Below are 15,586 nucleotides of genomic sequence, written 5' to 3'. Positions count from 1 at the left end.
GCTCATCCAGAATTCCTACTTAGGTCTTCAGTAAGTCAACCAAGAAATTCAGATCATAGTTTTTTAGTCTTGACACATTGTGGAGAGGAACAGTTCTGTTTCTTCACAGTGGCACGTGCCTTTTGTCTCACTGCAAACAAACTAACCCCTAACAGGCCTCTGACACAGATGAAGGTTTAATTCTCTTTAATAGCAAATCAAAAGGACTCTAAACTGGTAAAACCAAAACTAGATATTGAGGAACCACTGCCTCATTGATCAGAGAAAACAAGTGTTGTTCAAATTAAACTAAGAAACAGCTGGTTTTCATTCACAGCTCGCAGAAAACATTCTCAAATGACCATCTGAAGTTTTGACTTGCATTCTACCATAAATGTGATCCATTATGTCAAACTTCTGCCTCCTTGGCTCAGATGCTGTGTACATACCACAAAACCTTCAAGATCTTGAAGAGGTTCTTGAAATTCAAAATGTGTACAATAGAGCTGCTAACTGATTAAGTGTAGCTGTAATGATTACAAGATGATTCTCCATGAGTCATCACTCTTGCCAATATTTCAAAACATCCTGCTCATCTACCAATACAGACTCCTTTGACAGAGACTCAAAACAGAGACACCACTGTTTGTTTTTTGTAGTAGAACAAGCAATCATAACTTCTTGATTTGAACATGTGACATCCAAATGACTAAGTCATTCAAACAACTATATTGTTGTACTTATTTAGAACTAGTGTTTTGTTGGAATCCTATGGTCTACCCTTACATATGGTTAGGCGATACATGCAAAACATCATTCATGTCCATATGATTGCTTGAATTACTAGTTAAAAACGTCTCCTGATTTTTCTGTTGTTGTTATTTCTCACAGACCTAGTTAGCATTGCACTTATTGCACTTATTTTGCCCAACAGTGAAAAGACCCTGAAGAGCAGGGTTTATAAATTCATGGAATGTCTCAGGGCTATTTGCAAAGCCTTACCTGTACAGCCAGTAGTTCCTTTCCTCACTGAATACCCCATGTCACAGTGGCAGATGAAAGATCCCTTTGTGTTCTCACAGTTCCCACTCAGGCAGATATTTGGATTCAGTTCACACTCATCGACATCTTTAAAGCAAGAGAGAAAATATTTGTAAGTCTAAAAATAAAAACTATTTATTCAGCCCTAAAAAGGAACCTTTCACTTTAACACCACATGTTAGATTCTGGTTAAAATCTGACCACATTTCATCAGACTCATCTTTGGGTCTGTGGATTTTCTATTATTCTTCAATTTGTATTATTGTGATGCACAAAAAATATTTCACCTTTTCCATTTTGTCCTAACCACAGACGCTCAATTAGAAGCAATGTAAGGCAAAGTACCTAGGCATGTCTTCATATCCTCAGAGGACATAAACCCATCGTAGCACAGACACTGGTATTCGCCAGGGATGTTTGTGCACTGACCACCATCACAGATGTCTGGATTGTCTTCACACTCGTCAATATCTGCAGGGGATGGAGGAAACAGGTCAAGAATACATGAGCACCTTATACTGGAAAGCTCTCCGTAAGGGTTTAGTCTCTTAGTGCTTTGCCAAGGAATTTTGAGAGATTAAATCTTCATTGAATAGGCGGGTAGTAAAGACATCTGTGACAATGAAGTGGTGTTTCTCTCTCAATGGAGTCCGAATCTGGCCTCCCACCCTCCCCAGAGAGATACAGTATCAGCCATCTCTGTCAAGGGTAACAAAAGTCATACCTATTTCGTAGGGGAATCGGAGGAATCTTATCACTCATCGCATTTTAATCATGCTCGGAAATTTTTCAAAATGTCCTATTAAAGTCCAGGAATTCTTTTCTTTTGGCCTTTAGCATCCACTAGTGTAACCACTGCATTTCTTCATAGGAATCTGCTCATCTAGGCTGGCATAAGTGCACAGCTTCTCCTCTGTCATAAACTCCTGCACCAGTGATCCTATTCTGCACAGAAACTAAAAGACCTCACGCTAGTTGTGGAAGGTTTATTTATTCATGCTGGGTATGTGAGGGCAGTGGCACTGCTTGACTGACCTCCTTTCAAGGCTGTTTGTCAGTGGACCTGAGGAGGAAGTCAGGAAGGCATTGTTAGAGCCTTCCTCTCAAAGGATTAGTGAAGGGAAAAAAAAGCTCTACAAGCCTGTGCATGAAGACCGACGCCTTTGTTCAAATTATATCCTCTTTTATCCCCTTCTGGCTTGTAATTTACCATATCTGTATGGAGCACAACAGGATTCTTATGGAGAAAACTCAAAATAGGCTGAGAGATTAATTTAGCCTCTATGGCAAGAGAATGGGATCTGTCAGACTGGGAACACTTTAGCTCATCATAAAGTCTGATGTGTTTGTCACCCAGAATATCATTCAGGTGGCACCTGTGCAGCTCCTCTGATCCGGCATCAGGGCGTAGCCAGTCCTGCAGCTGCACTCGTAGCTGCCTTCCGAGTTCGTGCAGTACGTTTCACACTGCCCATTCTGGATGGTACACTCGTCGATATCTGAAGGAGCAAAGACGGACTATAAACCTTAAGACAAGGACTGCAGAGGTCCAAAACTGCACCGCTTAGTGGTGTATAATAAGGTGTGTCAATGCAATACAAGGGCTCACAATCATTAAAAACAGGACACCTTGTTTAGGCATTGTTTAGTTAAAATGCAATTAAACATGTTAATTCAGACTCCTGTGTAAGCTATATATGACCTAACTAATACTCACCTCCACAGGTGAAGCATTAATTAGTTAAAATGTAATGAAACATGTCAATTCAGACTCCTGTGTAAGCTATATATGACCTAACTAATACTCACCTCCACACGTGTAGCATACATTTTACATACTGCAAACAAGCAAAGACAGTGAAGTCCTTCCTACAACAGATTAAATACCAGGAAAGGTTCAACACACAGCTCTCGCATTGTTTACTGCAGTTTGACTGGTTTGCAGTAATTTAAATAGTATGCACACCTACAGTAATTAATGCACTTCAGTATGGTATCCATCTAAATGTTTGCAGCTGAAGTGTGTAATTGTGTTTCCTTACCAACACATGACAGCTTGTCCTCTGTAGATTTGTATCCTGTGTTACAGGTGCACTGGTAGTGCCCAATCATATTCACACAACGTCCATTTTTGCAAAGCTTATCACTTAATTCACACTCATTAATATCTGTAAAGCAAAGCAAGATAAATTAAATTACACTTTTAATTTACATTTTCAATACCTAGTTGGCTACTTAATCAAAAGATACCATAAAGGGGCAGGTTGCAAATTTCTCCTTAATTAAACACCACTTCTACCACTAAACACTAGTGCAGTTCTAGTGCAGCCTGAAATGTTTATGTACATATAATGTATACAAAATAGAATGAGATATATACAGAGTAAATATATATGTACTCTAGCCAGTCTAGTATACAGTACATCCTACACTATACCAGGTATATATTTAAATGTCTGTGTAGAAAGAACTGTAGAGATGATATACCAGAGCCAGAAAATATATTGTTTAAGCCATCTGTACAATGGCATCCATCTGCAGGACTTTTCACTAACCATGTATTTATTTTTAGTGTGGGAGCTGCATGGCAGAAACCTTAACTTTATATGGGTGGAAATGAGTGGTTTGCATCTGCAGATCAGGAAGCCGAGGTTCCAGGAGTAGAGCTGCAGAATCCGAGCTGTCCGTCCAGTGAAAGCAGGCAGACTCTTTTTACAGTCAGCAGTGAGCTGGGCCAGCCCGCAGAAGGCCGGCTTTTCCATCACAGTTACCCAGCTTTTCCAGCTCTGGGGGCAACCCCCCCTCGTTCCCATCACCACTACCACCATCTCTCACCTAAGCAAGCGGAGCCATCGGACGCCACCTCATGGCCTTCGGGACACGCACACCGGAAACTTCCCTCCGTGTTCAGACATTCGCCACCCCGGCACAGCAGCGGATTCCTCTCGCACTCGTCGATGTCTGAGCAAGAAAAACATTTTCTCAATGGTGAGGTCTAAAATAAATTGCAAACAAAACTTCCAGGGGGCAAAGAAATGATTGTTTCTTTAATGGGAAGGAATACTGGCACCAGAAGCAGAAGGGCTCTGCCACTGCAGCTGGGAATACAACCGTGTATTTTAAGCACACACTGCTGTGTTTCCCATAAAGCCTATCCAACATGCTACACAGCCCTTTGAAAGGAAATTGCCTTAACAGCCATCCAAGCTGAGTCCCCATATGAGCAAAACCTAATATTCTTCAAAAGGAAACTCCATAATCCATATGGGTAATTTTTCACTCAAAAAAATGACTATAGCAAGCAGACAGTAATGATTAAAACAAGACAACACACACTACTCGTATTATAACAACTTCTTATGGTATGATGTAGCATTGAGAACAGATTAGTAAACTGTTCTCAGTAGAAATGGACAATAAAAGTTCTTATCCACGAGTCTCTCTGAAGCCTGTCTCTTGTCAGTAACCTTGTAAGTTTTGAATCTGCTGCTTAGAAAAACAAACTTGCACAGAATAAGTAATTCAGCTAACATACTAACAATCATTTTGTAGCTGAACCGTTTAAAAAACCACAATCACTTCTCATCAAAGCATGCAAAATGTGTCCAATCCACATTTAGGGATATGTGTGCTATCTGAAGCAAATGATGATTTTATCTTTTTGTTCAACAAAGGTCTCTGAATGCTAATGACAATACACACAGTAATATTAATCAAAACCTTCTTCTTTGAAGGGTCTTTATTTAACTAGTTCTGTCATTTACCCCTCTGTTCCAACTATATTCAGTACCCCCATCTACTGTCTCCTCTCATTGTGTATTTTTACTGTACATATCTTGTGTATTTTTTATTGTTGTTATTTTGTAAAGTGCTTTTAGAAGCCATCTTTAAAGGGGCTATATAAAATAAAGTTTATTAGAATTAAGCAATGCCTGAGCTATGTCTGTGCATGTGCACCTTACCCATGCAGTTTTTCATCATCATGAAGCCACTCTCGTAACCCTCAAAGCATTCACACTCAAAGTCCCCCTGAGTGTTGACACAAGTCCCTTGTCCACAGAGATCAGGAGATATGCGGCACTCATCGATATCTGTAATCGGAACACATACGGTCAACCCTTGAACACAAACATTCACGGGAAAACACTGAACGTTTAGCTTAGCTTAGTGCTGAAATCAGGTCTAAAGCAAATCTTTTTAAATACACTAAACAAGAAAAAAGAAAGGGGTCTGGATTTCATTAGAAAGTTATTACCATTCAGGAATTGCTTTGCATGCCTTTGCATAATTATATTTACAATTATAAATGGTGACTCACCAGTGCAGTTCCTCTCCTCTGAGTCAAGGGCAAAGCCACTATCGCACTTGCATCTGAAACTGCCAAAAGTGTTTCGGCATTTTCCATTGGTGCATAGGCTGTGAATCATTTTGCACTCGTTGATGTCTGTATAAGAGAAGATGGGAGAGAAACAGAAAAGTTGGAAGGTTCCAAATTAAATTCATGTTTCAAATATGTAACTTCCATGATGTTTTCTTAGATGTCAAGACCAGCGGGCGCTTACTGGAATACACAGCAACCCAATTCCCACACCACAGGATTCCTTCATGCTACAGTCAACAATTCAATTAATTCAATACTGGCATCAGATTTTCTATTACAAGAAGCCCTGTTTTTCCACTATGGGAAAAACCACAAGTAACAATTAGGCAGATTTCCCAAAGTTTGGAAATCAGGCACTACAAGAGTCAGGGAAATGGAAACTATATAATTCAAAACTTGAACGTACAGCAACCTGCTGGAAGTGTGTGTCACTAGAGAAACAAGACTTGGCTATAAAGCTGCACTGTTGGGCTATTCTTTGTTCGACAGGAGGATGAGGCCTTTACAGCAATAGCCTCTGGCATTACCTTTGAGTAAAGGTTTTCCGTTGATGAAGTCACCCCTGTGGGAAAAGCCTGGGCCTCTGGGACAGAGCTGGGCGTACTCAGGAGTGCCTTTCTCTGGACACTCATCACACTCCGGGCCCCAGGCAGCCCCGACCGAGCAACAGCAGGCATCGACGCGGTGTTTCCCCGGAATCGGAGAGACACACCGCTCATCTTCGTGCGTTAGATAACAGAATTCTGTGCGCAGGTCTGTGGGAATTAACAGGCACCGCTCCGTCAAGGATATGCTTCACTACAAGGCACCACCACGATTTTAAACAGATGTCTTCTGCTGAGCGAGGTGTCCTGCACTGTCACTTTCATTGATATCTCACCATCAGCCATATTGCTTTAATAAACCTTTACCCCTACTACAGTGCAGTAACACCTGTTAGGTACTGTCTTTTTAGATGAATCTGTGGCAATAGCAGTTTTTTTTTGCAATTAAAGACTTAAAAAACATTTACAGTACATATGCCAAATGACTGTCAGTGCTATGAGTTTCATCATGATCATTTTGTTACTTCGACCGTGAAGAAGAAGACTACGTACCAATGCAGGTTCTACCAGTGGCATCCACAGTCTTTCCACTGGGGCACTGGCAAATAAAAGATCCCACTGTATTTACACACTTCCCGTTGATGCAAACCCCAGGAAACACTTCACACTCATTCACATCTATTGCCGGAAAAGACAATTAACAATATACCCTAAAACCTATTTCTAATAAAGCGTTAGCACAAGGCAGTTTTGCTCAACAGTGATATCAGACAGAGCTCCTACCAATTCAATTCACTATTAACTATTAATACGATAAACAATCAATGAAGCTCTTTAATGAAAAAAAAGCGAAAATGCAGCATATAGTAAAGCAATTGATTGAATAAAGAAACAGATGTTCTTTGTTGCTCTGGAATAACTAGCAAGATAAACAATAAAGAAAAATACTTCCATTACATGATGTCGTTGGCAATATAATTACAAAATTAAGGAAATTTCAAAGCGAAAAATCACAAAAACTGTCTTTCAATTACGCTGAAAGCAACATGGGTATCTCAAGATAAGGCAGTGATGCTAGGTTCCTTTGTAAGTTCAGGGAAAGTCTTACCTTCACAAGTCGTCCCTCTAACTCGTGCAAAGCCTTTAGAACAAACTGTATCTGAAACAAAAGCACAAGAGTTTCCATGTTTCAGATGGAAAACATTCTCCCAAAGAATAGGGGTCATGACTCCTGGCAGATGGCCTTACCTGGTACACACTTTGTACATGGGCTTCCCCAGGCAACACCCAGTGTAGCGCAGCAGTGGGACTTGAGCGTTGCTCCATTGATATTAATTTCACATCTATCATTAATAATTGTCAGCCAGCAATTTCCTGTTCCTGTTTCTGTAATCCAGAGAGAAATAAATGATGGCTTTTGTTACTCAGTGAAGGATTCCTCTATATTTTATTTTGCAGCTTATTTCATTTTGATCAAATAAAATACATTATTAAATTATTCACCACTGTCACCTGTTCAGAGCATAGGTCTTGGCATTATCATTAGTCAGCTCTATCTAATCTAGACTCTATCATTAGTCAGCTGTGACCTGGACTCCCTACACAGCAGTGCACAATACTGGTACATTCAATAAGCAGAAGGCTCTGTTACTGCAAGACTGGAGTTAGCCATCTTGAATGCATTTAGAGAAGTGCATTTCAGACAGTGCTTAAAGAATTGCAGAAGCTATTTATGAAGGATTTCTTAAAAATTAAGGTGCATATCTGACAGAAGCAGTGCAGTAATTAAAATGCTTAGATATAACAAGATACATTAAAATAAGATTACAGTAAACCCTCAGTTTAACAGACTTAGGATTTAACAGACAAAATCTGCTGAAGGGGAATTTTGTCTGCGAAGTCAGAAATACCAGACCTTCCTCGCAATAACAGGGAAATCTATAAATAACATAGCAAGGTAAAAAACACATACTACATAGGTTTAAAATTCAGGAATATCAATGGTGCCCTGTATGGGTAAGACAATTGCCTATGATGTTTGTTGTCTGTGTTTTGTATATTTTAGCATATTTTAAATGGTATATTTACCACACTTATATATTTATGATAAAACAGGCACAGGAATAGTTTTCATTGACTGTGTTGATTATAGTTAAAAAATGAATCAAAACATCAGAATACATATGTATATATTGTATACATATATTTTTCTCCTATAATATCATTTTTAGGCTGAAAGAATGTCATTCATGATTTAACAGACATTCGTCAATAATAGACACCAAGGATTTACTGCATAAGGTAGTTTAAGATTTGAGCCACCTCCGCAGACCCAGTGCCTCCCTCAGTTCACAGACATGTCCAGTGAGGCAGCTCCCCAGGCTGCAGGGGGTGTTCAATAGCTACATTGTGCTCTGATCCAATCTGCTTGCTCTCCAAGTGTCATTTGGGCTCGGTGAGGAGCCTGAGCCAGCCTGGGTCTCCTCTTCTTGACAAACAGCACCAACTCCAATGACTTGCAGAGAGCTAGTGAGCCTCACTCCTCTGCTTTACAGTCTATTATATTAGTAACATTCCCCTGGAAAGGCAGGGGAACCCAACCAGCGAGGTCGAAGCTACAGTATGTAGGGGTCATAAATCCAAGAGCTAGAGCAAAGCAGAGGATGCCCACACTTAGAGATGCAAAGACTGATCTTAAACAGTCAGCTCCCAAAGAGGTAAGTGCAGTGATCAATCACACATAGGTGGAACCAAGCTCCTGCCAGAGCAACCAGTTGAGGATCTGACAGTTGCCATGGTGTTTTCCAGTGCCCCAGCAGGAGTGAGTATGAGAAAAACTCACAAATTGTGTCTGGGGTTGTCTGAAACGCAGATAATAGGCAATTCCCAATGTGAACAGAAAGACATACTACAGTACATAGAAAATGAGCTGGTCACCTTGTGGCTGAAGACTGATTCACATATCGGGGTGGGCTGTACAGTACGTCTCTCATGAGAGCTAAGCACAGAACTGAAAAACTCCCACCTACCAATGCACGTCGTCCCAGAGCTGTCCAGGACGCTCCCTGGAGGGCACTCACAAACGAAGGAGGCCTTGATGTTCTTACAGTCTCCATTTACACAGGGGTTGGACTCACATTCGTCGATATCTGTAAGGAGATATATCACACCCTTCTCAGAACATTATTGGGAGCCACTTAGAGAACAATGGTTTCTGTTGTTGGTTTCCCAGAAAGACTGAATACGAATCCCTCTTTAATATGAACCGCAAGAGCAGAGGACATAGGATAAACTTTGATTTAAAAAAAAAAAAGACAAGGAGCTAGGAAGGCCCTGAAACTGTCACAGAATCTGCAGCATGTTCTCCTGGCCAAGTAAAACTAAAGGCGGAAGTATCAAGGGAATGAATGAATTCATACAATACTTCACGCAATGTACAGTATTTAACACTGTGATAATTCTACCAATATTGCAACAATTTCTCGTTTTAAATCCCTGTGAGATGGTGGTAACCCCATCACAATACTGTATACAAATAAAATGTCTGACTTTGAAATTCGAAAAGAAATTCAAACCTCAATTGAAATTACCTTCACAAACATCAGTTTCAGGATTAAAAACATAGCCCTTTTCACACAAACAGGTGAAACTCCCAGGGGTGTTTCGGCATTGCCCATTGTCACACAGGTGTGGGCTCCGTGCACATTCATCGATGTCTACGAAGAAATTACACATTTGAAACCTTTTAAATTAACTATAAACTTTTTTACTTTTAAAACTGAGATAAACTACATGTAGAACATCCATTAAACAATAAGGGAAGACAAAAACATACCAATACAGTTTTTGCCTGTGGAATCTACTTCAAATCCAAGATTGCAGTTACATTTATAAGTCCTCAGCATGTTCTCACAAACTCCGTTCTGACAAGTATCAGGATCCAGTGCGCACTCATTTATATCTGTAATACAAACGATTGAGAACCTTTACTTCAGTTACAATCAGACACTCAAAGTGAATTTATATTACTGATTTAAGGGATGTTGATTTGATATGATGGTACTGTACATACCTCTCCCATCTGAGGTGGTGCCAATACCTTTACTGCACAATGCTGAGAATTCAGCTAGAACATAAACAAGGAGAGAACATGTACATCAGCTCTTAGATATTAGCTCTAGATATTACACATTATGACAACGTATACTGAAGACCATTTCTGTTACCAGTTTCCTTCCATTCACTACAGTGCAGCATGAGAATGGAGACTTAGGAGAGTGAACAGTGGACAGGTCTCTCAGTCACCCTCTTAGTTTAAATGACTGAGAGATAACAAAAGCACTAAAACTAACCGTCTCCTCTCATTACTCTTTATTTATAGTAACAGCAGTCATGCCCATGATATATACATTAGCATATTGGTAACCATAATATAATGGTGTGGTCTTTTAACCTCTCAGACTCCAGCTCCACACATCCTGTAGAACTTTGCAAAAAGCTAAAAACAACCTCTAGGCTTTGTTTCAATATACCATTTTGCTCATAATTGCAGACTTATATCATTTGAGAAATACCTGATTTTAAAATATTATTTTTAATGTTTTTTCATTTTTAACGTTTTAAAATATTTGTGATATGAAAAAAACAATGTAAAAGCAAACCGTCTTTTGAAAAGTCCTAAGCAAAATAAACTTTTATTTTCTTTGGCTGAAATTACGCTGCATGCTGATGGGAAAGGTAATACTTTCCTAACAGAAACACTGTAGTATTAACACAGGCTGATAATCCCAAAGTAGTTCTGTCCTTAAATGTTAGACCTGACACCAGAGAGCTCATTCAGAGGTTAAGTGTGCTTCAATAAATGTCTTTCAGTTTTTAGCTGACACCGAGTTCTGGACTCAGATCCATACTGAATGAATCAGGTCAATAGGCCAAGCAATCTAACCTAAAAAGCAGGCCAGGGTACCAAAAGCATGTGGTTAATATTAAACTCACCTCAACTACTCCTGAAAGCCTGATTTCTTAGAAAAAATGTTGCTGGGAGTTTCCTAGCAAGACTAAGCCAGCTTTAGCTTTAAACATTTTGTGGTATTTGTGAGCAGCTGTTTGCCAAGTCTTTTCATTTGACTGAAAACTAGCTGTTGAGGCCACTGCTCTCATACTCAGTGAAGTGTCTGAATTCCTGTACTTCCTCACTCAGAATTATGATATTCAATGGCATTGTGTTGCCAAATGACACTCAATGGCATCTCGTTTTTTTAGCATCTTTTTGCTGACAATGGCATCTTGTTGCTGACAAGAAGCATAATTCTAATACCGCAATACCACACATTTTCCACTACAGTACATTGTACATCTAGAGGGAAACACCTTTTGCCAGATGTCTGCAAAGACAGTTAAATAAATATTGCATCTTCGCAGCCTGACAAGGCAGCTTACATACCTGAATTCAGAGGCGGACAAGGCTGACAAGGTTCTCCGAAAGCATACTCAATATTAGCGCAGCAACACTCAGACTTGGTAACTGCTCCAAAGAAAGGTCTTACACACTGTCCCCTCTTGTAACCCCCGTAACATGTACTCCGCATATGCGTGTCTGTGTTGAAATTAAAAAAAGAAAAAGCAAATAAAGAATGCACAACAAACAAGCTTCTGGCATCCTTTTAAAAGAAATCCCCTTGCAACAGTAAATAAAACGTTCCATTACTGTTAAAACTAGTATATAGTGCCATTTGTGCATTCAAGCCATTAACAGATAAAAATTTCCACCCTTTTTGCAAACAACAGGAAAAGGCACTTAACATGGCACAATTTCAATTCACACGATGCAGTAACGAATAAATTGCTAGAGAAAGTGCATCCACGCTAACCTGAAAATGTCAATGGATGTTCTGCAGATTGCACCCCCACATATTTTAAAATGGTATGTTTTAGAAATGGGCGGCACAGTGGCACAGTGGTTAGAACTGTTTTCTCACAGAGCTGGGGCCCTGCATTCAATTCCAGACAATTTGTATTTTTTCCCCTTGTTAATGTGGGTTTCCTCCGGGTGCTCTGGTTTTCTCCCACAGTCCAAAGACATACTGGAAGATTGATAGGCCTCTGGGAAAATTGGACCTGGTGTGTTGTGTTGTGTGTGTGTGTGTCTGCCCTCCTGTGATGGACTGCCATCCTGTCCAGGATGTGTCCTGCCTTGTAGCCACTGAGGAAGTGATTAGAAAATGGATGGATGTTTTAGAAGTGGAAACACCGTTCTTTAACGGTGTGGGAAAAATGCTCTGCTCACGCTCTCCTGATTGAAAGGTGTCACTCACCCACACAGACACGCCCATCCAGCCCCACTGCCAGGCCAGGGAGGCAGTCACACCTGAAGGAGCCCTCTGTGTTGACACAGTGTCCGTTCATGCACATGCCCTGCGTCTCACACTCATCGATATCTGCAACAGCAAACATAGAGCAGGCGGGTTAGTTAGACCAGAGGTGTTCAAACCAGAACCCAGAGGACTGCTATTTGTGCATATTTTCTGGTGTCTGTAAAGTAGCAGCACCTGAAGAGCTGGGAGAAGCTATTCAGCTGGTCCAGTTAAACCAGTAACCAGCTGCTTTAGATAATTAAGAATTGAGTTGGAATGAAAACCAGCAGACACACTGGCCATTCAGATAAAGGAATGGACACCTCTGTCTGAGTATGTCCATAAAAGAATAAGAGAGGTATCTAACCTTAAGAAATGAGAAACAATTTCACACTTTTTTTTTACATTTTACATCGAACACAATCCGAAAGTTTACACAAGGCCCCTAGAGACATTTTAAATGCTGTTTTATCTTGCATTACATCAAACTCCCTTTGCAATTTTCTCTTTTTCCAGAATTAAACCTCCCAGTGTATTCTCATTCTTTTATTTATTTTTTGTAGCCAATGATTTTTGTTAAAGTATTAAAAATAACATTGATATACTATATATGTCCATAACTGTTAACATAAAATTAATAGAAACTCAGCATTATTTATTCAAATAGCAACATAGCATTTATTGTACTAACAAAATCTGCTACCTTAAAAGGAAATATCCAACTGTAAATGCCTTTCAGCTGGTATATTGTTTGGCACATAGTGTAGAAATGTCTGTCCAAAACGATGCAGTCATTACATCTTTGTACATTAGCTTTTCGGAAACAGGCATTGCAATGCATCTTGATCTTTGAAGAGAAAGCTGAGGTAGAAGTGGGCTTTAAAGTTCTAGAACTGAAAATAAAGGGCTCCAGCCGAGTATAAAATATAAAGTATGCACTCTGGCTAGATATTTGGTACTATAAACGCATGCAGAAGGTAATGATCCGTGTTTCATTATATTAAGAGAGGCAAAAGCTTATCCTTTTTAATAGCTATGCACTGTAGTTAATCTAACATTATTAAGACTTTCAGTATGGTTGCAATTTTAATAATTTTAATTAAATTTTAAAAAGGAACAGCACCTGTACAGAATCGGCCCGTTGGATCTAGCAGGAAACCAGGCTTGCAAATGCATTTGAAACTCCCGTCTTCATTTATACACATCCCATTAAGGCACATGTTTCTGATGAGGCATTCATCTTGGTCTGAAAGCAAATGTTCATGCATATTCCTGTCAGCAGCAAAACAGCTTTAATGACATCAGGAGAAGCCACTTCATTCTCCTCCTAAGACATGATAAGCCACAGGTGGGACTTGATTTTAAATGCATTTATTCAACAGGAAGCAACTGTTTCTTATCTATTTCTTTTTATTTACAGCAAATTGTAAAATAGCATTGTTTTCACATCTATCACCCTATTTCTCACACAATTATAACAGCCTTTATTAGATTATTAGAGAGTAGATTATTAGTATGGTTGTCTCTCTTTTTTTAATTGCTGCCTTTCCCTTTTCATGTCAGCTACAGCCATTTTAAAGTCTATGAATCAGCTATGAATGTATAAAGAAAGACCACATGTCAGAACAGTGCAGCCAGTGTTTTAGTACTGTACGATTGCAAGAGCTGACTGTTTTTCCTAATACTAATTACCTAATAAGAAAAAATCTTATTACTGTTTTTTTCAGTAAGTTATGCTCAAGTCATTTTCAAGGAAATACACTACAATAGTAAAAATAATTGCATTGAGATCAACCTATTCAGACACAGGCTACCCCTTTGTGTTTAAGCAAACACAACTAACCTGAAAGTGGACTTGAACAAAAACTTGTTTTGAAGCGAAACCACAAAAAAATACCTTGACAATTTTTCCCGTCGGACGAAATCTCGAAGCCCGCATTGCAAACACAGTGGAAGCTGCCTTCTGTGTTCACACATCGGCCATTGTTACAGATTCTTCCATTCGCGACACACTCATCCACATCTGTAGAGCACAGGGGAGATTGATAGCACTGGCAAAACCACCCACTCTTCTTCAAAGCACTGACATTCCCAGCAGTGTTGAAAGAAGGAATTTCACGGAGCCCACTCACAAACGGGGAAATTCTCCTTATACACAGCACTCACCTCGACACTCAGTTCTACCGGCTGTACTCTGGAACCCCGTGGAACACTGGCAGAAATAGGACCCCTGGCTGTTCACGCAGATTCCATTGACACAGGGATTTCGATCACATTCATCATCATCTGTGGTAAAACAGAAACATACATTAAAGAGGTTTAGGGTGGTGTGGTGGCTTAGCACTGCTGCCTCGCAGTGCTGGGGTCCTGGCTTCAATTCCAGACCTGGGGTGCTAACTGCTTGGAGTCTGTGTGCTCTCCCAGTGCTTGCAGGGGTTTCTCCCAGTGTTCCAGTTTCCTCTCACCGTCCAAAGACATACCGGTAGGTTAGCTGGATTCTGGTAAAACTGGCCATGATGTGAGTAACGTGAGGGTTAGTGTCTGTCTGCCCTGCGATGAACTGGCGTTCCACCCATGGTGTACCCAGCCTTGTGTCTGTTGCTTGGCGGGACAGACCTTTTTTTCCTTCATGTCCCTGAACTGGAAGAAGTGGTTATGAAATAGATGGATGGATTAAAGTGGTTTAGTTGCTTTTCCTTTCTTTAGATTCAGGTATACTTTTGCTTAATTCTTTGTATTGTCCACCATTCACTGGTCACTCATATTTTTAAATGCATGAACATTCCATTTTCTCTTTTACTTCTGGTGTTATGAAACATTTTGTATTTTAGGAAGCCGAGCATATCATGAAAGTACAGTATCTTAGTAAATCTTCATTGTACAAAAGTTACAGATCTGAAGAATGCCCACCTTAATTATCTGCATGAAATCTTTTTCTTTTAAAAATTGTGAAATGTAAACTTCTCCTGGTTTTGTAATTTTACTGTTCCTATGAACTCCTCAGTACTGATTATGTTTAAGTCACAAATTGTTTGAGAGTCACATGTGGCTGAATCATGGTTGAGGTTTAGAAATAACAATCGCGGCTGTTTAGTCTAACAGTTCTGCTTACCAATGCATTCTCCCCGGACATCCAGCCTATATCCTGTGTTGCACTCACAGCGATAGCTTCCCGGCGTCGGGACACAGACTCCGTTGATGCAGAGGTTTCGGTACCGGAGACAAATGTTTGTGATATTTTGAGGAAGGATAACTGCCAAACAAAGGATTTCAGAATAAAAATGAGA

At 39.9% G+C, this 15,586-nt stretch overlaps 1 protein-coding gene across 2 annotated transcripts in view; it reads right to left on the bottom strand.

Annotated features, from left to right (window-relative positions):
- Window positions 1–15,586, bottom strand: part of fbn1 (fibrillin 1) — a 75,101-nt gene that overhangs the window by 34,437 nt on the left and 25,078 nt on the right. For both annotated transcript variants that reach the window (XM_088920986.1, XM_088920987.1), the window contains 21 exons: window positions 15,412–15,552; window positions 14,466–14,585; window positions 14,197–14,322; window positions 13,423–13,545; window positions 12,261–12,383; window positions 11,390–11,542; window positions 10,019–10,072; window positions 9,782–9,907; window positions 9,537–9,662; window positions 8,976–9,095; window positions 7,195–7,332; window positions 7,055–7,105; window positions 6,499–6,624; window positions 5,929–6,156; window positions 5,339–5,464; window positions 4,983–5,111; window positions 3,856–3,981; window positions 3,063–3,188; window positions 2,397–2,519; window positions 1,366–1,491; window positions 982–1,107 (listed from right to left, as the gene is read on the bottom strand). In XM_088920986.1, coding sequence (XP_088777112.1) covers window positions 982–1,107; window positions 1,366–1,491; window positions 2,397–2,519; window positions 3,063–3,188; window positions 3,856–3,981; window positions 4,983–5,111; window positions 5,339–5,464; window positions 5,929–6,156; window positions 6,499–6,624; window positions 7,055–7,105; window positions 7,195–7,332; window positions 8,976–9,095; window positions 9,537–9,662; window positions 9,782–9,907; window positions 10,019–10,072; window positions 11,390–11,542; window positions 12,261–12,383; window positions 13,423–13,545; window positions 14,197–14,322; window positions 14,466–14,585; window positions 15,412–15,552 — 2,637 coding nt within the window. The remainder of the gene's footprint in view (window positions 1–981; window positions 1,108–1,365; window positions 1,492–2,396; window positions 2,520–3,062; window positions 3,189–3,855; window positions 3,982–4,982; window positions 5,112–5,338; window positions 5,465–5,928; window positions 6,157–6,498; window positions 6,625–7,054; window positions 7,106–7,194; window positions 7,333–8,975; window positions 9,096–9,536; window positions 9,663–9,781; window positions 9,908–10,018; window positions 10,073–11,389; window positions 11,543–12,260; window positions 12,384–13,422; window positions 13,546–14,196; window positions 14,323–14,465; window positions 14,586–15,411; window positions 15,553–15,586) is intronic.

Source organism: Atractosteus spatula, chromosome 7 (assembly GCF_055471065.1).
Source record: "Atractosteus spatula isolate fAtrSpa1 chromosome 7, fAtrSpa1.hap1, whole genome shotgun sequence".
NCBI lineage: Eukaryota > Metazoa > Chordata > Actinopteri > Semionotiformes > Lepisosteidae > Atractosteus > Atractosteus spatula.
The sequence above is the reverse complement of the archived record's forward strand: the minus strand, read 5'-3'. Positions and strand labels throughout refer to the sequence as shown.